The 23846-nt window shown below is 52.7% G+C and overlaps 1 protein-coding gene across 1 annotated transcript; it reads left to right on the top strand.

Moving 5' to 3' along the window:
- The first annotated feature begins 7146 nt into the window (after nucleotides 1-7146).
- PIRT (phosphoinositide interacting regulator of transient receptor potential channels) lies at nucleotides 7147-7563 on the top strand. The gene has a single exon (XM_050908386.1). It carries the CDS (start codon nucleotides 7165-7167, stop codon nucleotides 7561-7563), a length of 399 nt encoding a protein of 132 aa, XP_050764343.1. The 5' UTR covers nucleotides 7147-7164.
- The last annotated feature ends 16283 nt before the right edge of the window (nucleotides 7564-23846 follow it).

Raw genomic sequence — 23846 nt, 5'->3', positions numbered from 1 at the left:
CCCCGCATGCGAGTCCCACGAGGCACGCATGCGGCTGCGGGGCTGCTCTTCGCGGGACAGCTGCGGGCAGGGCAGGTCCCCCACCTCCACCGGGAAGCAGCTCCCTAGTCCCCAGCTTACTCAGTTTCTTGGGGACCTCGGGCACACTGGCTCACTGAATATACATCTCAATTCTATTCACTTTGAACCTGACTGATAGCCACCCTCAATTAAATTTGCGTCTGACAAAATGTTTCTGCTAAGTGCATGCATGCGAATGTCCGTCAGTGCAGAAGCCTCCTTTCCCACCCTTCCCACGGTCACCCATGAGTCCTCTAGAGCAGCTAACCTCTTCTCCCAGCAAACATGGATCCATGACTGTCATCTGGGGGGTCCTGTACTGAGGTTAAACATCAGGACCAATTAAAGAGTCAGACTGAGACACCCCAGAGCAGCAGGAAAAGCCATGCCCAAAAAAGCACGTCTCAGTTTTCCTCCATTCCCCAACATTACGGTTTCCTCCCAGCTGGGACCCACCAGTGAGGACTTTGCTGCCCACCCATTGGGGTGGCAGGCAGGACAAATCTTCTGGCTGAAGGACAAACAAACCCTTTGGGTCTTACCCCAAGGCTTTGCAGAGCACCTGATGCTGCCGTTTGCCAGGGGACCATCCCAAGCCATCTGGAGGCCACTGAAAACCCCAGAGAGCCATGGGGCAGCGGGGAGGGTCTGGGGGTCCCTTTCTGTGGAACAGCTTGTGGCTTTGGTGGGGCAGTATCTAGATCTCAGACGGCCAGGTCGGGGACAGGTCGGGGAAGCGTGTACACATCTGTGTTCAGGTGACTTCCACCCAACTGCTCCATAGCACTGGAGCTGCCATTCACCCAAACCCAGCAGTGGTACTGGTGCCAGGCAGACCAGAGCTCACTCGCTTTGTCTGCTTGGGGACGGCTGGCAGGGTCTGAGCTCTCAGGAAAAGCCTGGCTAGGCCTGGCCCTTGATCCAGGCTGGTGTCTTTGCTTCTCCCCAGCAAAAATCAGGGCAAGCCACATCCATGGAGTGCAGAGCTCACTTTGTTTTTTCCTCAAAACTTTCTTTTCCATGACGGTTGATTCCCAGAGGGATGTGGGGCTGGAGATGAACCTGGCTTAGGAGAGCAGGAGCTTCTGCTGCTGTCTGTCCCACCTCTGGTGGGATGGGGAACTTTCTTCAGGGAAGTGGCTTGACAGTAGAGAAGAAGGCATAATATGTCCATAAACTTGGCCTGGATTTCCAGCAATATTTGGCAGTTGGTTTGCAAAATCCTTAACTTTTCCCCCAGTGATTTGTGTGGTAAAACACAGGGCAAATACCCCAAGTGCTGCTGCCCCTCTGTGTCACCCTGCACACGGCCTCGCCACCACCAACACCTGTGGCTCTGCGCCCAGGGCAGGTCCACGCTCGCCCGCACCACCAGTGTTCCCATGGGATGGCACCCACTTAGTCCTAGGGCAAAGACCAGCTCCACTTTGGGATACTGAGAGGGGTCTTCATGAGGAAGGGCCAGATGGAGATGGACACCAATCCCTGGGGCAAGACTGTCTGAGCTGGGGAAGCTCCAGCGTCCCCGGCTGTGCAAAGTGGGAGGAAGAAGTGGCGGAAACTGCTTGCAGTGAGGATTTAAGAGGAGCATGTAAGAAGCTCCTGAAGAATCAGGGCTGCCTCCCCAAATAAAAAGGAACAGGCCAGGCTGAGGACTGGATTGGGAGAGTAAATCCAGCTCTTGCATGGCCAGGAGGACACAGGCCTGTGCATAGGAGCAGAATCTTCAAATCAGGCTGTTGCCCCGCTTTTAGCACAGCTCTGGCCACATCTGCAGGTTGTTTGCAGCATCTCAGGTCCTGGGCTGGGATGCCTGTCCTGAGAGCTGCCACTGCTGGGGGCTGGCAGGTGAGGAATGCCATCTGCAGCCAGGACGGGCTGAAGGACCCGGGCAGAGCCCTTGGGTGCTCTGCTCAGTCCAAAGCTCTCTCCTCAGCACCACCATGTAATGTCCCCAAGGTCTAGGAGGTACCCAAGTGTGTGCTGTGCTACTTTGGCACTGGGATATTGTCTTGGTTTCGGCTAGAACAGAGTTAATTTTCTTCCTAGTAGCTGGTATAGTGCAGCGTTTTGGATTTAGTAGGAAAATAATGTCGATAACACACTGATGTTTTTAGTTGCTGCTAAGTAGTGCTTATACTAAGTCAAGGATTTTTCAGCTTCTCATGCCCAGCCAGCAAGAAGGCTGGAGGGGCACAAGCAGTTGGGAGGGGACACAGCCAGGACAGCTGACCCAAACTGGCCAAAGGGATATTCCAGACCATATGACATCATGTCCAGTATATAAACTGGGGGGAGTTGGCTGGGAGGGGCAGACCACTGCTCAGGAACTAACTGGGCATCGATCGGCGAGTGGTGAGCAATTGCATTGTGCATCACTTGTTTTGTATATTCTAATTCTTTTAGTAGTATTATTGTCATTTTTATTATTATTATTATTATCATTATCATTAGTTTTCCTTCCTTTCTGTCCTATTAAACTGTCTTTATCTCAACCCACGAGGTTTTTTTTTCAATTCTCTCCCCCATCCCACTGGGTGGGGGGAGTGAGCAAGCAGCTGCGTGGTGCTGAGTTGCCAGCTGGGGTTAAGCCATGACAGATCTCCAGCAGCACCAGCAAGCGGGCCCCAGCGGATCTCCCAGCTCAGAAACCAAACATCACGACACAAAGCACTGGAACGGCAAAGGAAGGAGAAATAGAATCACATGAGGCTCTTCCTTATGGTGGGGGAAAAGAAAGACCCCAGTGTCAGCTCCACCGCCAACAGCTGCCCAAGATTTCAGAGGCAGCAGCAGCGCAGCACCAGACATGAAATCCAAGATGTGCTCTGGAGATATTTTCAAGCTAGCAAACAGTCATCTGCTGATGCTCTCCTTACAACAATAATGATTAAAAAAATTGGGAGAAATCTGATAACATTATCCTGCCAGGCTGCTCAGTACAACCATCGCATCTTCAAATATGAGCACATCTGTGATGAATTAGGGATAGAGCATGGGCAGAGCAGGAACTGAAATTGCATTAGCTCTCCCAAGAGCAGCAGATACATGCAGTGCTCGCAAACAAACTCCTAGCCACTCACAGGGAGTGAAATCCTTCACTAGCTAACAGCAGGGAAAAGCGTGACCAAAAAAGCATGCTCTGCCAGGAAGTGCCAGAAAAAACAATCAGTGTCTGGGAATTGTGGTGAGAGGGGTGGTTATGCCAGAAAATAAAAGGGGGGAGAAAATCCACTCTAGTGTATGCAAACCTGAAAGGAAGATGATGCTTTCTGGAGGAGCCTGGCATTAATGCTCCGCAAAATGAAGAGGAAGGTGCTTTGCAGAGCTCCGAGTACCCCCGGATGCGGAGGCAGGGCGGCAGCACACAGGCAAGCAGGGAGTGGGGTGCCTGAAAGATGGAGCAGGACAGACTGCATTAGACTGCTGAGATATGAGATCTGGGCATTATTCCAGAGAAGAAAGCAAATTTCCAACCACAAAGCCAAATTAAAATTATACAGTGGCTTGATCACAAAACCTCTCCACAATGGATGTTGCAAGGAGAAAGCCAAGAAATGCCACAACTACCTAGGATGAAATTTCAGGAACAGCCTTGCAAAAGATTTGAGCTAGAAGAAGGGGATCACAACCCAGCAATGCTACAAGCAAGACAGTTGCTGGACAGGCTGCACACACCAGCCAAGCAAGAAGTTATCCAGGATCTGGGCACATCTCTGCAAAACTCCAGCTGATGGGTTTTTTTGGAGGACTGGGTGTCCTGGTTTAACTTCAGCCAGTAACTAAGCCCCACGCAGCTGCTTGCTCACTCCCCCGCGGTGGGATGGGGGACAGAATTGGAGGAGTAAAAGTGAGAAAACTCATGGGCTGAGATAAAGACAGTTTAATAGGTAAAGCAAAAGCCGTGCACGCAAGCAAAGCAAAACAAGGAATTCATTCACCACGTCCCATGGGCAGGCAGGTGTTCAGCCATCTCCAGGAAAGCAGGGCTTCATCACGCATGACAGTTCCTTGGGAAGACAAACACCATCACTCCGAACATCCCCCCCTTCCTTCTTCTTCCCCCAGCCTTATATGCTGAGCATGACACCCTATGGTATGGAATATCCCTTTGGGCAGTTGGGGTCAGCTGTCCTGGCTGTGTCCCCTCCCAACTCCTTGTGCACCCCCAGCCTGCTCGCTGGTGGGGTGGGCTGAGAGGCAGAAAAGGCCTTGGCTCTGTGTAAGCACTGCTCAGCAGTAACGAAAACATCCCTGTGTTATCAACACTATTTCCAGCACAAATCCAAAACACAGCCCCATACCAGCTACTATGAAGAAAATTAACTCTATCCCAGCCAAAACCAGGACACTGGGCTGACTCCTGGACAGGTTCTATAGGTGGAAGCAGAGCAAAGATTTTGGCCCACACAGAGCCAGCCGCACTGTCTCCTCAGAACACTGGACATCATTGCTGTCAGTATTTGTTTTTTGTCTCAGGAGCCTGTGGCTGCCTGGAGCCACAACTTACAGGCGCGGTGATGTGAGCTGCATCAAAGAAGCTGACAGCAGAGGAAGTTGTACCCGATCACCTGCATGTCTAACATGCTGCAGCCATCAAAATAACGTCTCATGGCAGCTTGTGCTTCTCCAAAGCCAAGGGGTCAGCATGCTCCACTGCAATCAGTCCAGCTTGCAGAGATAGGATTACCAGCTCAAAAGGAAGAGAAACAGAAACCAGAGCTTGCTACTATGACCAAACTTACCTGCCCTGTCAGGTGCTTGATCATCCCTGATCAAGTGCTGTAGAAGATATATCAGGATGGCAGAATGTGTCCCCTTCTCTGCCCCTGTCTTCCCTGGTTCAACAGAGAGGGATGAAAGCTGAAGATAGGAGGGACACATATCGTGTCCATTGCTCTTGGCTTTCGTTTTTTGCTTGTTGGTCCAAGCTTGGCAAAACTGAAACATCACAAAATATGCATTTCTGCAACAGTGTCTGTGTTGGGGGGACTGAACTGAAAAATTACATCTGTCTCTTTTCAGAATAAACCACAAACCTTGGCAGGGGACACAGGTGAAAGAATAAGGGAGATGCTGGCTGGCACCCAGCCATCAGCATCCCTAGATGGGCGCTGGGCCCAGTATGGCCCAAATACGGGCAGGTTTCCTTAAGACAGTGCCTCTGGAGCTGTGCCAGCTTTGCAGCCTCTGTGCGGCTGCACTTATGTGGTACATGCTCTCACATTGATCAGCAGCAACAGGAAAAGAGCTGGGGCCTCAGGGCTTCATGCTCATCTCATCTACATCTCATTGATGCCCGCTGCAGCCACAGGCCTTCCCGTGGCACACGCAGGGTGCAAATCCAGCCCGGTATCACCCATGATGTGCACCTCCTGCTGAGCCATCCCACGGGCCAGCAGTGGGTCTGGGTGCAGCCAGGGCTGAACTGAGCAAACACGCATCCCGTAGTGCTGTGTGTGCCAAACGAGGGCCAAAGCAGGGTTTTAAATTAACTGCTCCAGATCAAAGCCCACTTAGGCTCAAAGCTTGCGTGGTGCTTAGAAAGAGCTGTGCTTGACAGTGGAATGGGCACAGAGCCCTGGTGGCACTGCCCATCCATCTGAGCCCCACTGGAGTCTTGTGCCCAGGCCAGCGTGGATGTGGCTTGAGCTTGACTGCTGCCCTGCATGGGGGAACCCCACAGGGACAGCTTTGGGGCCGGCAGCAATCACCAGTGGCTCTGCTTTGTGGTGCTGGCAGAAGGGCGATGCGGGGTCCTGGGCTGCTCCAGGCTGGCACCACTGTTGTACTCCTACTGCAGAGCATTCCCATGCCCCAAGGGTGGGGACAGCCTGAATGACCAGCAGAGGACAGGTCAGTCCCAGCCCTCCTGACACCACTGAGCCCCTGGGAGAAAACCTGGCAGCTCAGGCAGGAGTTCGCTTTGCAAAAATGTCTGATTCCGGGGTGTGAAGCTTCCATGTCCCCAGCCTCTCCTGCCCTCCTCAGCCCGGGTACCTGCATGGGTTCATCTCTGCTGGGCTTCCCAGCAGCAGGTCAGACCATGCATCAGGAGTGCTCCCCGATCCAGCCTCCTGCTCTTGTCTCCTCAGCAGAGTCCTGAGGAAATAGTGGTTAACATAATGCTCAGCCCTTCCCATTTACCATAATGGTTTCTCCGTGCTAAAGGCACTTTGTTTCTGGGAAAATGTACTTCCTCCTTGAGTTGGTGAAAAAATAATGCACCAAAAAGCCACACTGCTGACCCAGCTGTCATAAGGCAGAGCATTTCAGTGTGCTCCTGCTACCGAGCTCAAGAGCCCTCCAGCAGCAGCCTGCCCCAGCTTACAGCTGGAGAAATATTTCCTGTGTGATGAGCATTTCCCCATCTCTCGTCTGTGCATTTAGATAGGAAATGAGAAGCTCCTGTGCTGCGGCTACTACAAGGCTGACACGTCTAGGCTGGATGTGGCAGTGAGGAACATCCAGCCCTCGGGGACCAAAGGAAGCGCTCCGCCCGTGGGAGGGTGCTTTCTGCTCTTCCACTGAGCGGTCCCGACATGGCACACCTGTGCCTCAGTTTCCCCATCTGCAAGAGGGAGACATGACCATGCCACAAGATGCTGAGGTGTCATTTGGGATCTCGGGGGGAAAGCGGGTCTGGGGATACAGCCAGCATCACCAGCCCTGCTTGCAGCACCCTGCTACTCCCCTGAAAGCAGCCAAGAGCCCTGGGAGGCTCAGGGTAGTGGGTTCCAATGGACATCTAGTCATCCCACCACTGAATCCCTGTGGGAGCTGGAAGCTGGTGAGCTGGAAGGTCTAAGGACAAGGGACAGGGACTGTGGGAGTCCCACTGTCCATGGGTGGGCAGTGGGACTCCGCAGGCATCCTCAGTCCAGCCTGCCTGCAGGACCCCGTTGTCTATTCCTACATTTCATTGCTTTCATAGGTGTGATGCTCTTCTCTCCCTGTAGTGATTCACAAAGCCTTCTCCACCATCCTTTGACTTGGCACTGATTAATGACCACATGGAAAGCACCCAATCCATCCTCCATCACTAGCCCTGCTCTGCTCTTTCTCTTTTGTCCATCTCAGGTCTCCTCCTCGGATCCCATCACCATGGAAATTCCCCCCAAGAGCCCTGATGGGAGTGAGAAGTCTCCTCAGTCCAAGGAGCTGCTGACCAGTAACACAGCCAGCACCCTCTGCATCAGCTCCCGGAGCGAGTCCGTCTGGACCAGCGCATCCAGAAGCAAGTGGGACATATACCACAAGCCTGTCATTGTTGTGTCTGTCGGAGCAGCCGTCTTCCTCTTCGGGATGGTCATCACCAGCCTGTCTTGCATCCAAACCAAGAACAAAAACGTTTACAAAATGTGCGGCCCAGCTTTCCTGTCCTTGGGACTGATGCTCCTCGTTTGTGGCCTTGTCTGGATCCCCATCATCCGGAAGAAGCAGAAGCAGAGACAGAAGTCACAGTTTCTGCAGAGCCTCAAGTCCTTCTTCTTTAACCGCTGAGGACAGCCCAGGACCTTCCTGGGAACACTCCCCTCCTCTCTACCCACCTGTGTTGGTTAGCCATAAAAAGAAACATGTTCTTGTACTCTCCTAGAAGATTTCATCCCAGTAAGTCTCTTCCCTACAGGTGAAACGCACTGTACCAGTCTCCAATGTGAAAATGAACTTTGTATTTCATCCAAGTAATCCCAGAAAAAAAGAGAGCAGGATTTTGCCGCTGAGCCCAGCAAGGCAGGTCCGAGCTCTCTGCATCACTCTCCTGTCCAATGAGCAACCCAACGTCACATATTGGGAAAAGCAAAGCTCCTAAGTAACCTGGCTCCACCCAGTAGCTTCTGCAAGATACATCAGCAGAGAGGAGCCAACCGACTACAGCCTGGTGTGAACACTGCTGACTGCAAACTGCAGTTCAGATATAGAAACTGGGAGGCCAGAGATGGTTCATCCTGAGTTAGCGGAGAGGACAAGCAGGACAATGTAGTTCCAGACCACTTTGTATCAGAGGAGGCCACCAGAACAGGCAACACGTATCACCAAAGCTCAAGAGGACCAGACATGATGCCCGTGGCCAGGACTTACCTGTCATTGATCTGTTACAACGGCTGGCTGAGACATGGCTGCAAGCTGGACCTCACTCCTTGCTCAGCATGGAGCATTTGCAAGCTTTATTTATTGCTCCAAAGGGTCAAGGCAAGGAGCAGCATCACAAGCAGCACTTTTTTGCTCCCTCTGGCAAAGGGTGTTGAAGAAAGGCTGTTCCTCCAGGCCTGCAGGGGCAAAGTTGTTTTGCAACATCTGTCCATTTGCATTGATGTTGTCTGCCAGAGGCACCCATAAACCCTAACCGTCAGCCTATTCATGCAACCAGAACTGGACCACAGGCAAGAGAGACAGGTTTGTTATCTCCACCACTCTATTTCTGCTTTTAATAAATGTGTGCCCTGAGGCAATTCACCAAGGAAAGCACGGATCCTTCCCGCATGGTTTTTGCTTTAATTTTATATTTTCAGCAGGCTTGACTCACTTCAAAAGACAAATTTGAAACACAAATTCTCAGTCTGAAGAACTGGTCTTAGTCTGGACAGCAAGATCTGGGTTGATATAAATAGGCCCATAATGTCCATCTCCCAATTCTGGGTTCAGGTGCTGACGAGAGTCTGCTTTTTCAGAAGTGCTGATCCAGTCTGGATCCCGTGGCAGCCCTTCGTCAGTCCACTGAGGTTCCCCAGCACAGCAAGCACTGGCTCAAAGGCCCTGATGCCCGCTGCAGGGTGAGGATGTGGTCGGTGCTGATCGGAAACAGAAGAGGAACACAGAAGAGGAGACCCCACCAAGCTCCTCTTTGTAGTCTGCACCTCTGCGGGGAAGCCGAGGCAGCCCCGTTGCTCTTCCAAATGCCGTGGGAGGCAGAGAGGCTGGCAGGGGGTGCACTGAGAGAATTTGCAATGTGTTTGCTCTTTGGTTTCAGACAGACAGGGTGTGATAACCTCCATCAACTGCTGATGAGAGGAAGCTCATGTAAGCTCTCAGCTTTCTCTGACCCAGTATCCCCCATCTACCAACAGCTCACAAGGAACTCTGGAGAAAAGCACAAGGAATGGGGCATGCAGACAATAGCCCTTCTCCTGGTTTATGTCCTCCTCCCAGCTAAAAGCAGTTCAGAGCCAAGGCAGAGGTTGCTCCAGACGACTGTTTAACAGCCACCAATACAGCCAACATGCCCGCCTCCTCCTATTTTGCCCACGTTTTCAAATCAGTTTGTACTTTCAGTCTCTGCAACATCCTGGAGCCACAATTCCTTCAAGCTCTCTAATTTGCCAGACACGCTGGAAGCTCTGCGTAGCATCAGGAGACACGGAAAAAGCAGAGGGTAACAGATCCTGCAACTCCAGGCCAGTGGGCACGCAGTAGGTCAGTTAAAAGGGAGATGTGTTTGCTGTAGTCAAGGATCATGAAGCTGTAGCTGTGGGAACTGTGCTCAGGGCCAAGAGTTGATTCCCTGTGGTGAAATATTTAACCTCTTCCCGGCCATCTCTGGCTGAACTCCCTTATTTCTGAAACTGGTGCCACATCAACATTTCTGCCTGCAAATATGGTCCAAGGCACCCATGGCCCAAAGTCTTCAAGTGAAAGCATTTGTGCTACCGCAACCTGGCTGACATGATCAACCAGGGAGCTGGGACTCACCTTGACACTGCTGCCAGGCTCCCACCAGTACGGGACCAAGGCTGGCCCATGCCATGCAGCTGGAGATCCCCTCCACCAGTGTTGGGAGAGCTTGAGGAGGTAGCTCCCAGCCTGGCAGCTGACACAGCTGGATTACAAGTATTCAAGCAACGCATGTCCCTTTGCCCCAGGCTCAACCTGGCCCTGAGTTTTGTTTCCTGGGTGGTGCAGACGTGTGTCCCCAGCTAGCTGGTGCCAGGTTTGTGAATGGGGTGTACAAGGTGTATGATCTGGCACTGGACCCAGTAAACCTCTGTTTGTTCCTCAGCCATTCATCATGTCGTGCAACGCTTTTCTTGTTTTTGCAATCCTGACTTGGCACCAGGCAGTAGTCTCTATTGATTTAGCTGCAACGAGCAGAGGACGCTCACCCAAAACTCCTGCTCGGGGGGCAGCTGCAGTCAGAAGAGGAAATAAACATCAGAACTCATGAGGGGGAAATCACAGAGCAACGTAAAGAGCATCACCAGGTCCCAGCTGGCTGCAGCCTGCAGATCTGGTCACAGACAGGCGTCCTAAACCTGCACAGTCTGGAGGAGGCACCTGGAAATGGACCCTGCTGCAAACAGCTCTGCTGTGGCAAGAGACTGCTCAGCCTGGGCTAGCTGTCCGAAGGACAGTGACAGGACTAGAAGTATCAAACAGCCTGGAGAGAGGGAGCAGGGGTCCTGCTCTCCATGTCTTACGACCAAGGATAAGGAGACGGTCAGTGAAATGTTAATATGATAAGAAGTCACTGAGACAAAGAATCTAATGGGATTCCAGACTGGTCATTTATAACAAGAATATTAGGTTTAATTAAAGCAAAAATTTCCCAAGGAACTTTCATGTTGCTGCTCTGGTCTCATGTCTGTTGTTTTGTGCCTGCTGGTAGAGAGGGCAGGCTGCGTTTTAAGGTGTTTGGGACAGAAGATGGTGTGGCATCCAGGGGCCACCGTGCAGGGGGGCTCACTCAGGACATTGGGAGGAAGAAGAGTGGGGCTGGTGCTGCAGGTTTGTTTGGGTGCTGGCCATGTGCCCTGGGTGAGGGTCTCAGGTCTGCAGATGCGCTCAGTGGACACCTCTGTTGAGGTGTGAGGAGCACGTGGGTGGCACACAAAGTGCCTGGCAAGAGGATGGAGCCTGCCCAGGTGAGGGTAAAGGCAATAGCCCAGGGATCAGCAAAGCTTGCTGAGAAGAGGAGAGGGGATTTATCAGGTGGATCTTACCATTTGCTGCCCAGATCTGTAGGGGGCCAGTGAGGTAGAGAAATGTTAACTGAAGGGAAAGCTAAATTAACAGCCTGAAGATCAACATGCAGATGGAAGTCCAGCAACAGAGTGGGAACTCTCCATGTTTTTGCATGGGGTATAAGTGCCTGATTACTGCTGGGAAGTTGGGTGAACTTTGCATTTGTGCATGCAATGCAAAGAGCTCCCAGCACTGAGAAATACATCATTCTCTTGAAGTGAGAGAGGGTGAGCTGGAGCAACTTAGGGAAACAGAGATGCAGGGTATCCTGGAAGCTGTTCACAATGATTTCATTGGGAGTTGACATAAAACACATGCCCTACTGTGGCCCAGCAAAACCCCACAGGGCTGCCGAAGAGTGAAATCCTGCCTCTGTGCTGTGGGACCAGTGAACTTCTACATCCCGCTCATGTGGGATGCTGCAGAGGCGGGGGTATCTGTGGGTTCAAAATGGGTTTATGGACAACAGATCGAAAAAGAGACAGCAGAAGCAACAGAGAGGGATGTGCCCTCTAACTTCTGTAACATAACAGTGGTGGATGCTGGAGAAGTCCATGGGGAGCAGATGGCAGAAAGGGCTGGGCTCATACGCTGTCTCCTGCCACTGCTGGAGTCAGCACTAGCCTACAGGGACCTTTGATCTGATCATAGGGCAGTTCATGTCTTTGAGTCATTCCCACGCACCCACAAAGCACTGTTTGACTGCTCCCCAATATTCCTCTCTACTCCCACTGAAGCCTGTTTGAATCCCGGTGCGATGCTTTGGATCACACCAAAAAAACCCCATGTTTTAAGAAAATACTAGGTTATCCAGCAAACATAATTATGTCCGGCTCTCACTAAAGCAAGCTTAGATGCGATCTGCCAGCTTCCTCTGTTCTATAAAAAGAACAGAAAATCCATTACAAAATTTATTATCTCTGCAGAGCAGTTCAAAGAGGAAATGTTTCTCCTGCATCTCAAAGGTCAGCCCCCCAGCAAACCCGCCGAGCAGGCTCTGCTGCCGGATGACGCCCTGCTACAGGGCGTCTACAACAGTTTCTTCATTCCTGGGCTTTAACAAAAGTTAAACCTGCCCAAGGATAATGCACACCCGTGTTGCATACCTCTCTCCGAGGATGTTAAATTGTGTTTTATCTCACTTCACATTAACTGGATTCATCCTTGGTGTAATCTGCAGATTTCTGCAGCTGCTGCTGGGAATTGCACTAACACTAACCCCCCTCCTCTGGGGTATAAATGATTTAACTGTGGAAGGAAGCAGGTGACCACTGGTGTCTGTAAGCGCACATATATATTCCCCTGAGAACTTCCACCACTCCTTCCCGGAAACACGGCCAAGGGCTCATGGGGCCGCAGGGGTTGATATCCCGAGTTCCTGCTGGGATGTCAGCTTCATGCCTGTGTCTGGATATTAGCCGGGCCGCCAGTTCAGCGTGCACCCTGAAATGCTGCTGGTGCTTCCTTGCACCGTAAGGAGCAGATGACATCCCACCGGGAGGAACTGCAATCACCCATCCTTCACTCAAAGCCAGCGGCAGCCCTTCCCTGTCCTTAATGAGCAGTAATGAGAGTAATAACTTTCAGAGGACTCCCAATGGTCGCAGTGAGTTTGAAACCCTACAAAAAAACCCAATCCTTCCTATTTTCGCACTAGGTGTTAGGCACATGGAAACTATCAAACCAGCTCAGATTTACACCGTGGCACCACTGAGAAGGGTGCAGGAAAGCTGCAAGAGGCAGATATGAGCAAACATGCCCCAGCTTTGCCCCTTAACCTTGCTAAGGGAGGAGAGGGAATGCTGAAGCGGGGCTTTTGCCCAAACCATGTCAGAGATGGTAAATCTCAGATATGGTACTGCTGTGACCTGGGTGTTTCCAGGGGAGGAAATGCCTCCGGCCATGCAGGCCCTCAGAGCTGCCTGGGCATGTATGTGCAGTCCCACGGCTGGGAGTTCTCCCGGCCGGAGCTGGGTGTTGCAGTAGCAAAAGTAGTTGTGTTTTTTCTTCTTTTTTTCTCTTTTACTCAACCGGAATATCAGGTTGCAACAGAAGTCAGCACCAAAAAGGAAACTGTTTACTTCCAGTGCTCTGACCCAGGATATTTAAAGCTCTGCTCCTCTGCACGCAGCAGCACTGGGGATGGTAAAACTCCTGCTCCCTGCATTACGGGGTTTGCAGCGTCCAGGACACCATGAATGCTGAAGGCTCAGGGGCTTCAGAGACATCAGTCTCCACCCAGCCTCCCCTGTCAGCATCCCTGTGAAGGAAATACCGTTAATCCCAGCCTGCTCCCAAGCTGGCTGGTGCAGCCTGGTTTTAACCCAGCCTGAACCCCCAGTCCTGCCATGAACCCCTGAACCACCGGGGTGGAGGGGCTCCCAGGACATCAGCAAGAAGCAGTTGAAAACGTCCCCCCCACCTCGGTTTTTCTTGGTTTCGAAACCTGCTCAGGCTCCATTAGGGGTTACAAAACTTTCCATCCCTTTCCATGCTGGAGCACCCTGGGGGTACGGGAGAAGAGGCTGGGGGCCCAGGGCTGGCATGGGGCTCAGGTCCCCAGCCATGGGTTGGGGTGGGCCACAGCCTGAATCTCTGGCAAGAGTGGCCAGGCAACTGCACTCTGGGCAATGTGTGCCAATGTAGGGGTGTCGGTTAACCCCTATGGAAGGACCAGGGGGGAGCCCCAGCCTGCCCAGCAAGTGCTTCCCTGGGTATTCATTTAACCAGGAGCTTCCTTTGAGGCTTCTGAGACTCAAAGTTTAAACTATCTAGTCTAAACTCCATCCCTGGGTTGCTCAATCCCTCTCTCATCCAGCGATGGCCTTTCCAGCATGTGCCAGTCTGCATCTGCAAGGCTCCATGAAGGCAGGTGGAGAAATTCGGCTCCTCCACCTCCCTCTTGTCCTCGCAGACTCTTGCAAGGGGATGCTGCATTATTTGCAGCCCTGCCATGGCTCAGCAGCGCTGGTTGGAGCTTGCACTCGCCTGGGGAGAGGGGATCCAAGTCCTTATTGGTGTATCTGTGTCAGTGCAAGGACAGTCCCTTCCAACTGTATTGCGTAGCCCTCGAGCTGAGTGCATGTGTAATACAGCACCATGTGACTCTGCAGTGAATGCACACAAGCCAGTAAGGCTCAATCTCTCCTAGATCGACTGGCAGTGATGCTCTGGTGTGTCTCTCCTGGTGATGGTTGATCTCCAGAGGGAAGGAGCAGAGCCCTGGACAGGGTCTGCAGGAGGAGGTGCCTTCTGCGGTCTGCCCTGCCAAGCCTTGGTACCTCACATCCCTCCTCAGATGAAATATGGACTGCAGGTGCCTGTACCTCCCGTGGCACCTTCGGAGGGGACCGCTGCTCCTGACTGCCCCATGGTGCTGCACCATCAACCTGCATCTCCTGGGCAGCTCTCATAGATAGTTATTTATTTTGTTTTTTATAACTTTTTATACTTGACCAGTCCTTGTGGTGCCCTGTTTGCAGCACTTCTCCCCTGATTCAGGACCTGGAAAGATTTGCTCAGTTTTAAAGCAAAATCCAGCTGTCATCCTCCAAGGACTCACGTGTGATGAAGGACTGGAATTGTTGGGGTGGGGGCGGGGTTAATATCAAACTATTTTCTGAAGAAAACCTGATGTACTGCTTGGAGAGACTCTCTGTCAGTATGAGTGGCTATGGGTGGGCAGAGGGGGGGGCAGCAGCACAGTCTGTCAAGAAAAGAGCTGTCAGGGGAAGCTGTGTCCTACTATCTATCTGTCTACTTACCTACCTACCTACCTACCTATCTGTATACGTTCCCCACACAGATAAAAGCTGATTTTAATCCCTGAACAGTTAAGGCAGCCTAATGCTGATGGGTGCTGTGTCGTTTCAGCCCATGCCAGCCCCAGAGGCATGTACTGCAGTTGCCTGCAGCATCACCCACCGCTGGGACATAGGTTTTCCTCTCCCGGCGGAAGGAGAGCAGGTTGGCTCATGCTGGAGGAGGGAGTGGGACTTTCCCCTCCTCTGCTCTTTCCTTCTCACCTCCTGCAGAGAATCTCTGATTCTGGGCAAAGCCCTTAGAGGAGGTCTCAGCCAGGCTTGGCTCCTGCCCAGCCTGCTGCCTGTCTTCTCTAGGTGGAAGGAAATATTTGATTAGAAGGTTCTTTCATGTCCTTTGCCCTGGCAAAGTTTAAAGCTAAGCACAGGTATGGGAAGGACAAACTGTTTGCAGAGTTGAAGGTAGCTCAGAAAGTCCCTGCTGGGTGCAGGTAACGATAAATGGTGGTTCAGGCTCACGAGGCTGTCCCCGGACAAGGCACAAAACAAGGAGGAAGGGAGGGAGATGGGAGCTTGGTTCTTCCACACTTGGTGATGTGCTGGAAGCATTAAGCCAGGGGATTTAAGTGAAGATGCAGCTCTGGAATATGTCCTGCCTGATCTGGGAGGGGTGAAAGGACTCAGAAGGGCATCCCACATGTCTGTGTATATGTGTCCCCATGGGATAGTCGGTATTTCGGGAAAGGGTCTCCAGGGAAAGCATTTGGGGGGAAGCTCCTCAAGGTTGTGGGCTCTTGAGGTGTGGCTGAGATCAGGAGAGATCAACAGCCCTGGAGCTGATGCTGGCACATCACGAGGATTGCTTAGGGCAGCGGGCTGGGCTCCTGGCATGCTTTTGCCGTCTCCAACAGTGGTAAGAGCCATAAACCCCAAGTGGCACATAATCGACAGCCTCTTTGCTAAAAGCAGCTCTCCTCACTTTTCTGAGAAGATCAGTGATTACTGCTGAGCCAGGTCCTGCAGGTAAATGGGAAGCAGGTCACCAGGCTTGCCCTGTGAAAGGCATTGGGTATGCGTGGCACTGCCTCTGCTATGGCAAGACTTGTTGGCATCTCTGCCTGAGAGACCGAGGCACTGGACCAGTGATGGGTGTTGATGGCTCCCAGCTGAAATCCTCGCTGGGAAAAGCTGCAGCCCCTCCCTCTGCCCAGTGCCGATAACTGACTCTGGCTTTCCCTAGTGGTTACAGCCACCATTTAGTGCACGGGTTCCCCCTCTGCTTGGATGGGGAGGGGGGTTCAAAGGTCTGTCTGGTTTTTCTGGCTGCTGTGGATACTCCCCCAGCCCTGGCTGGATCTGCAGGGTTTGGGGTTGTGGGGTGTCGAGCATGGGGTCTGGTCTGCACCCCACCTGCCCCCATGGCTGGACCAGCCCTTAGGGTCCCACTTTGGGCTGGTGTGCCCATGGATTATGCCAAGTTTTGCACAGTGCTGGGGGCTGGGATAAGCCAGCAACCCTCCTTCCAGTTCTGCTTGTCTTCCACCCCCAAATGCAGCCTAAACCCCGGTCTTTGAACTCCAGCATAGGGAAGGGGTGGCTGGAAATCACAGGCCAGTATAACCAGCACTGCCAGCGTATTCCTCAGCTGTACCGACCTCAGCTCGACATGTCTGTTTGTCAGTCACTCGTGCCGGGGAAGGAGCTGCTGCCCAAGGCAAGCAGCGCTGCGCATGGCCGATTGCATCAGGTCAGTGGAGGAGCGGGCAGATAAGCTGTCCCTGGGGCACTGCTGCTGGGAGCACTCATCAGCCCTTTGGCTGCTCACGGTGCAGGCGCAAGTCTAAGCCAGCTCTCGCTTGTTAAATCTGTTGCAATGGTTTTACAGCAGTGCCTGCCAGCACCGGCGGGTGCTGCCGTGCAGGTCAGACCCCGGCACTGCCGCTCCTCCACTCCTGCCACGCAGCTCTCACAGACGGGACTGCACAGGAGCATCTCCAGCTGCTGGCTGCTTCTGGGGAGCATTTGCAGATCTTGCAGAAAAGCTTTCAACTGCCGTGTATCCACCAAAGCCCTGTGACAGACAGAGCTCGATGATGTTCACAGCACAAAGTTGGGCAGGGAGTACGGGACCCCCTCTGCACCGTGGTCTGGGTGGGCTGAGCTGCCCCTGGCTGGGGATGTGAAGGGCCCTGTGAAGTGCAGGAGTTTCTTTCAGTAGAGGGGAGCGTGTGCTAAACCGCCATGCGCAGGGATGCTTTGAAGCATTGTCGTCTGTGAGATGTTTTCCAGGGGATCAGCATCACCAGCCAGGGCTCAGCAAGGAAGGTGCGCTGAGGGAAGGAGTCTTTCCTAATTCAGAGCTATTCCTGTCCAGCTGTGATGTCTGGGCTCCTTTCCCAGATGTATGAAGAGGTGCAATCACTCAGTGTCTATCAATCGGTGTCTTTTGGGGGGGATGTGCTGGTTTTACCGTTCCTCCCCAGGGAGATGTCCTGAGAGGTCAATATAAATTGCTCTGAGCTTTCATTCGGTCAAGGAACCTCTTCCTACACCCAGACTTGGGAGGAGAGCGCTCGGAGAGCAGCTTCACTCCTGCAGCCATGAGTCCCACAGCTGAGACCCAATCCCAAAACGCTCCTACCCTGCATGGAGCTGCTGGTCCTTGAAGGAAACCAGTCCCCTTGTGCAGCAGGAGAGGGTTTGCCCACCCCTGCCAAAGCTGAGCTCATCTGCAGTCGCTGCATTTATGGCAGCTTGAGCCATTCACCACCACAGGCACAGCCAGCACTGAGCTGTGGAGGTGTGGCTGGAGATCACCGTGCGTGAACCGTCCCTGGGCTGCTCGGTCAGGCATCACTGTGCTGCCCATCCATTTTCTCCTCATCCTCAGGCAGATATTTCATAAAAGCTCAGCCCAGGCTACAGGGAGTTACCCAGGTTTCACTACAGGACAAACTTTTTGAAGGCTCCTTCTCGGGTTTGTCTCCACATGCTGCAGTTAAATATATTGACTGACTCCCACTAGCCAAAGATTTTGTCAGACCACTTCCATTTGCCTGCTCAAATTCTTGCTGCTCCCAACTAATATGTAACTCGGGGAAGCAACGTTCATTGTTCCCTGTGAAGAACTGGTTCACTCTTGTCACATACTTCTGCAAACCTGTTCTGGGCCAGCTCCAGGAACAAGTGTTTTCCGCTAACATCATCTTTCCAGCTACGGCAGAACTGGGCTAGAAAAAGGCAGAAGAGGTAAACAGAGTTTTGTGCTCTTTTTTCTGAGCCATTAATTGGAGGTGAATGAACTTCTGGAAACCTTTGCGTTCCTTTCCAACCCAGGGAGCGACTTTATTTAGTGTGTCACATTTCCTTTTGTGCTATCACGGGCAAATCGCTTCTCTCGCGTGCTGCTTGGCAGGGTTCAGCATCACTGAAATGCATCCAGATGAAAACCCTGCCTCCCACAGAGCAAATCCAAGCTGAGCTGCTGATACCCTCCTGAAGGGCAATACAGGGTGCTCACCTTGCAACATTTGGCTCACAAAAGCCGGAGGCTGCGGTGGAAGGAAGCCTGAAGGAAGCCTTGTCTGCAGTGGTAAATATTGCCCCAGCCCCAGAGCTCTCCTGGAGGGACACTAGATGTATGGGACAGGGCATCCCACCACACAGTGTCTCTTCTAGAGGCACAGGAGTTGCCACAGCTATTCCATCCTCCAGAGTGGGGTCAGCGATTCCCAGTTTCTGCATTGCAACAACCTCCACAAGTTTTCTTGCTCTCTTTTTCATTCATGGGCTGCCCCAGGCATGGGATGCAGCCCAGGGGAAGACTTCTTCATCTGGTGTGGTGAGATCAAGGTGGCACAAGCTTTTTTCAGTGTGGGGCCGGACAGGCCTGGATTGACCTGAGGTCCTTGCATCAGACCCACCTTCTTTCAAACCGTTTGCTTTTGGAGGGTGTCACTGGTCTGAGGGGGAATCCTGGGGTGATGTCCACTCTGCCGTGTGTGGCTAATGCCTGTCAGGATCAGAGATCAGGCTAGAAAGTCTTGAGGCACCTTGTGGGGCTCTCCCACTACAATAAAAACTGACTGTCTAATCACCTGGAAGAACTCCCCGAAATTCAGTGAACAGAAGATAAAGACTCAGAAAAAACAAAGGAGACAGGAACTGGATACAGGTGTGGGAGCACGACGGGACACAGAAAAGGTCCTTCATTTCAGAGGGTGATGGGGCTCGGGCTCATCAGAAAACTGGCCGGAGCAGCTCCATCATTGTCAACGCTAAACCTTGGGTGGGTTCATAACAATGCAGCTGAACTGGGGAGCAAAGAGCTGCAAACCTCTTTTTCCATCCTCTGTCCACCTCCACAATCACTGCAGCCCATTGAAAGAAGACTACAGAAAAAGGTATCCACCCAACAGGCTGCCCAACAGCAAGCCAGGCGCTGGGCACGGCTCTGAGCCTCGTGTCACCTGTGGCAGGGCAGGGGTAAGAGAAGACCACCGGTGTACAGGCAAGCCCAGCCTGAACCCAGGGTTCGAGGGCTGGGGAAGCTCTGGCCGCTGAACTCTGGGCGACTCCCCAGCTCGGCTCCCCGGGAGGCTGCACGTGCTGAGAAGACCACTGGGAACTGAAGACTGGGTTTGAGAGCACAGGATTTTTTTGGCTGAGCACCCATGAAGGCAGATTTCAGAGCATGTTTCCTGCAAACGAGGTGATCGGATCCTGAAAGAAGCTGTGCCCCAGCACTTCCCTCTAGCCCTCTGGTAATTAATCCAGGGCTGATCGTGGACTGGCAAAGAGCAGACTCTCTCCCAGGCCCCAGAGGGTGATAATGCACAAAGAAGAGGTTAGTTATTTATTTGTGTATTTAAAAGCCTTCATTGTTCAGACAAGGGGGAAAAAATATCTCCTGGGACAGGCAGACCCTTGCCATTGGGAGGGAACAGCACACACTGGAATAGATGGTTTGCACAGCGCTGTCTGCCGTGTGTTTGCAAGCGGCAGGCTGGATAAGGTTAGGAGAGAGGGCCACGGGGCTGTGCCGGGCAGCCTCTGCCGTGTGCTTGCTGTTTGTGAGATGCACACTGTGGGTGGCAGGCAGGAGCATGGTGACTTTTAGCACCTGGGATTCCCTGGGAAGCAGAGGAAACACTCGGGCAAGGTAGGTAATGTCCCCCATTCCCTCCAGCCATCACCTCACTCATGGCAGGGTGGTGGTGGGGCTGGTCAGGTGGCAGATGGGCCCTGGGTGCCCTGGGTGCCCCGGGTTTGGCAAGGAGATTGGGGAGGACACTCCTGGTGCAACCCCTGGCATCCCCTGGAGCTAAGGCCATCTCCAGCAGGCACCTGCAGCTGGGCACTGCTCCGGTCCCTGACGCTGACCTCATGCCGAACGGTCTTGTCTCAAGCTTTGGCATCCTCCGCATGGCCAAGAGATGGGGCAAGCAGCTGCCAGCCCACAGGCCTTGCAGTGCTCGTGTCTTGGGATGGCTTTCCCAGAGCCAAGGGCTCCCTGGATGCTCCAGCTCCCCCAGACTTTCCCAGTTTGCCAAGCATGCACAGACCAGAGAGGCAGGAAAGAAAAGATGTGCCCAGTGTCACACAGCAACCTGGAAGCAGAAAGCAGCAGTCCTGGATCCCACTAAGTGATATCGGCTGCTCAGAGACAAGCCAGGAGCTCTGGGAAATTTTGCCTTATTTGGTGATTCATCACTGACTTGCTTGGTTCCCATTTTTGGCATGGGCAGTGACACAGGTTGTCTGATTTGTGGCTTTCCAGCAAGATCTGCTTTTTGGAGGAGTTGCAAGGGTGATGTATTTTTGACACTCTGGACAAATTCCAATGCCTCAGTTTACCTATAAAGAGAGGGGAACAGTGCAATGTTTCCAGGCTGTCACTGGGATGTCAGAGCCAGTGTCTTGCAGACTTTGCTGGGATCCTTGCATGGCAAATGCTGCCCAAAAATGACACAAGACGCCTCAGTTCTCAAATCGAAGGAGCGTAGCCCGTCTGCGGGCTGGTTCAGGACCAGACTTGCAACTTTTAGGCACAGTGGGTGTGATGCACCTACACTCAGACCGATCACAGGGTATCCCTGTGGCGGGTTGCTTCCCCAGATGGCTCACACGCTGTGCAGAGAAACACACCCCTGGGATCTGCTCCACGACAGGCAGAGGCAGGGCGACGGCAGGGCCATGAAATGGTTAAAGCAGTATCGTGTGCTCCCTCCCGATTGTTCTGCAAGGTGTGTTGTGACATCTGTACTTCCTCCTGGCAGCCTGCAGCAGTGGCAGCAAGCGAGAGACTGCCGGGATGCTGCCGGCCCCTCCGCCCCCGCCCTGAGGGTCTCTGCTGGGGGGTTCCACTATGGCCCTCCTCAAGCTCATCGGCAGATGTGCTGTGATACTCCTCCTGGCTGTGCTGTGCGACGTGATCGGGCTGATCATCCTCTTCCTGGGAATTTTTGCTCCGTTAAGCTCCTGGGACTTCTTCGTTTACTTGGGAGCTCTGCTGCTCGCCTCCAGCCTTGTCTTCTGGATCTTCTGGTACACATTCAACATTGAGGTCCCCTTTAGGGAGCTAGGTTTTAACTAACCCACGGTTCCGGCAAAGCCGAAATGGAAACTTGCACTTGGAGGAGCAACGTCACATGCTGGGAAGCTCCGAAGTATCACCCAGTTGGTGTAGGAGCATCCAAAAAGACCAAAGGGAAGGGCCTGCTGGTCCCCGCAGCATCGCCCAGCCAGATGGACCCTCAGGGGAAAGGTACCTACAGCTCAGCATGCACAGGGATGCTTTGCTAGCATTGGGGAATGCAGAGGTCTTGGCAGGGCAGCCAGACCTTCCTGCTGGTGACAGCCACTCTTCGGGAGTAACATTAGATTTTAAAATGCTCTGGAATGGATTAATGATGGGCAGGAACTTGGTTTTGATGAGATGAGCCTGTCTGAATGAATCTGGGGAGGGGGATTTTGGTGGAAATTGGAGGTGGCTAGCATCTGGGGTTTATTTCCTCAGTTCTTTCCATCAGACGGTGCTGTGAGTTGAGGGTCCTGGAGAGCCGCTGCTCTCTCGTGACAGCTTTTGGTAGCAGAGGGACAGGGAGCACAAACTGTCTCCCAGAGAGACAGCCTGGGCAAATAGAGAAAGTCAATAATAATCCAGATCCAGGCTGTCGCTTAGCACTAAAACCTCTGTGTAAATGGCGTGTGAGTGAGCAAACCTGGCTGCTCGTTGGCATACCCCCATCACACCATTGTGTGCTACTGGGCTGCCCAGGTTGGGAAGGTTTTGCCAGTGGGGAATGTATTTCCAGCAAAGTAATGGGGAACAGTGAAAAACCAAGCAAAGGTTGTGTCACCAAGGCACCGGTATGATGCCCTGTACACAGCCCGGTGACAAATGCTGAATACACGGAAACTAGGTGCAAAGTGCCATGTTTGAACGTTGGCTTTGAGATTATGCTTTCTTCATCTCAGGCTGGTCTAGAACATGCCTGGTTTATTTGGCAGTCACCCAACGGGCAGAAAGATCACGTAGCATGGACTTTGGCTGGGTTCTGCAGCCTGGTCCTACAGCGCATGAGCAGGAGGGACCCACACATTGAGCATCAGCCCCTGCATTGCATGGAGGGGCTGGTGGTGACATGGAAACATCCAGGTCAGCGAAGAGCAGCTGCAAAGGGCTCAGCTTTGGCCTCACCTATGAGCAGCAACACCACTGCAAAGCTTAACGGAGGTGGAAATGTCCGTGTGTCAGGAGAGCACCGCTGCACGGACGGCGTCCTGCCTCCTTCCCAGCATCCCAAGGGGATGTTCCTCCTTGTCAGCGTGCAAGGTGGGTGGAGCCAATTAGCCCGAGTTAATTAACGAGCAGCCCCACAGTGCTCGGAGCTGTACAGTACATGACAAAAGGATAATGACAGCAGGAGGATGCCCCAGCCAGGAGCCAACTGCGTACCCACATACCAAGAGCCAACCCTCGCTCCAAGGAGCTAATGGTTTTATAACAGTACGTGAGACAGAGAAGGCAGAGATGGCGTAGATGTCCCATACTGACATGCAAGGGAGTATCAGAGCTGAGACCAGACTCACCTCTCTTCAGTTTTGGCATCTCAGCCAGGCCAGTACCCCCAGGCATATACCTCCCAGTGCATAATACAGGAAGATTGCCAAATGACATGATCCCCAATCGTGAGTCACTCAAGAGAGATTTCCTTGCACAGCTTTTTTTATAAAGCCTCTCATAACCGGTGAGAAACTTTTTTTTTAATTATTTACTGATTTTTCTTTATTTCTTCTCTTGTTGGCAGTGACCACAAGAGGCAGCCAGGAAGTTTTCTCGACTGTCTTGGGAGTGTGGAAGCTGCAGTGTGAGTCACAGTGTTTTACAGCCCTACGCTTACCAGGATGCCCGGACCAGGAGTTCAGCTTTACCCTCCACAACCAGGTTTCAGCATGCTTTTCCACCCATGTGCCCTTGGGACTAACTCCTACAAGAATTTCCTTGATGCACCTCCAGATAAGAGCCTGTAACAAGCATTAGTTGGATACTGCAGCTATATATAAGGAAAAGCAGCAGTAACCAACACCCTCCTTTATTTGCTCTGGGATTTTTAATTGCTAATGCTAAGCCTGTTCAATCCAGCCTGTAAAGCTTGGCTGAGGGCTTTGTCACCATTCAATGTCTGTCCCTTGTTGGGTGCATGCCTGGGTGCGTCATTCAGGGACAACAGCCAGGGAGCTGGTGGCATCGCCCAGGGAACCCAGCGGGAAATGGGTGCGAGGTCCCCGGCACCACTTGTCCCTCCTGCCACCCGGGCCAGTGGGCCAGACCACTCCTGAACGATGTTTGTTGGGGAGCAAAGTCTCTGCCAGGACCTGACATTGGATGAGCCAGTGCACATCACCAGCACATGGCCAGGGGAAAGCTTTGGGAGTTGAAGGTAACGCTCATCCACGCAGGAAAGTGCTGTCAGCCCTGTGCCTGGACCTCCTGGCATGCACTGATGAGGCCATATCCAGCTCCATGAAGGAGCAGAGGCCTCCAATGCACCCCACCACACA

Source organism: Gymnogyps californianus, chromosome 19, assembly GCF_018139145.2.
Source record: "Gymnogyps californianus isolate 813 chromosome 19, ASM1813914v2, whole genome shotgun sequence".
Taxonomy (NCBI): domain Eukaryota; kingdom Metazoa; phylum Chordata; class Aves; order Accipitriformes; family Cathartidae; genus Gymnogyps; species Gymnogyps californianus.
The sequence above is the reverse complement of the archived record's forward strand: the minus strand, read 5'-3'. Positions and strand labels throughout refer to the sequence as shown.

Coding starts and splice junctions, on each gene's coding strand:
- PIRT (XM_050908386.1), top strand. CDS start 7,165: ATGGAAATTCCCCCCAAGAGCCCTGATGGGAGTGAGAAGTCTCCTCAG.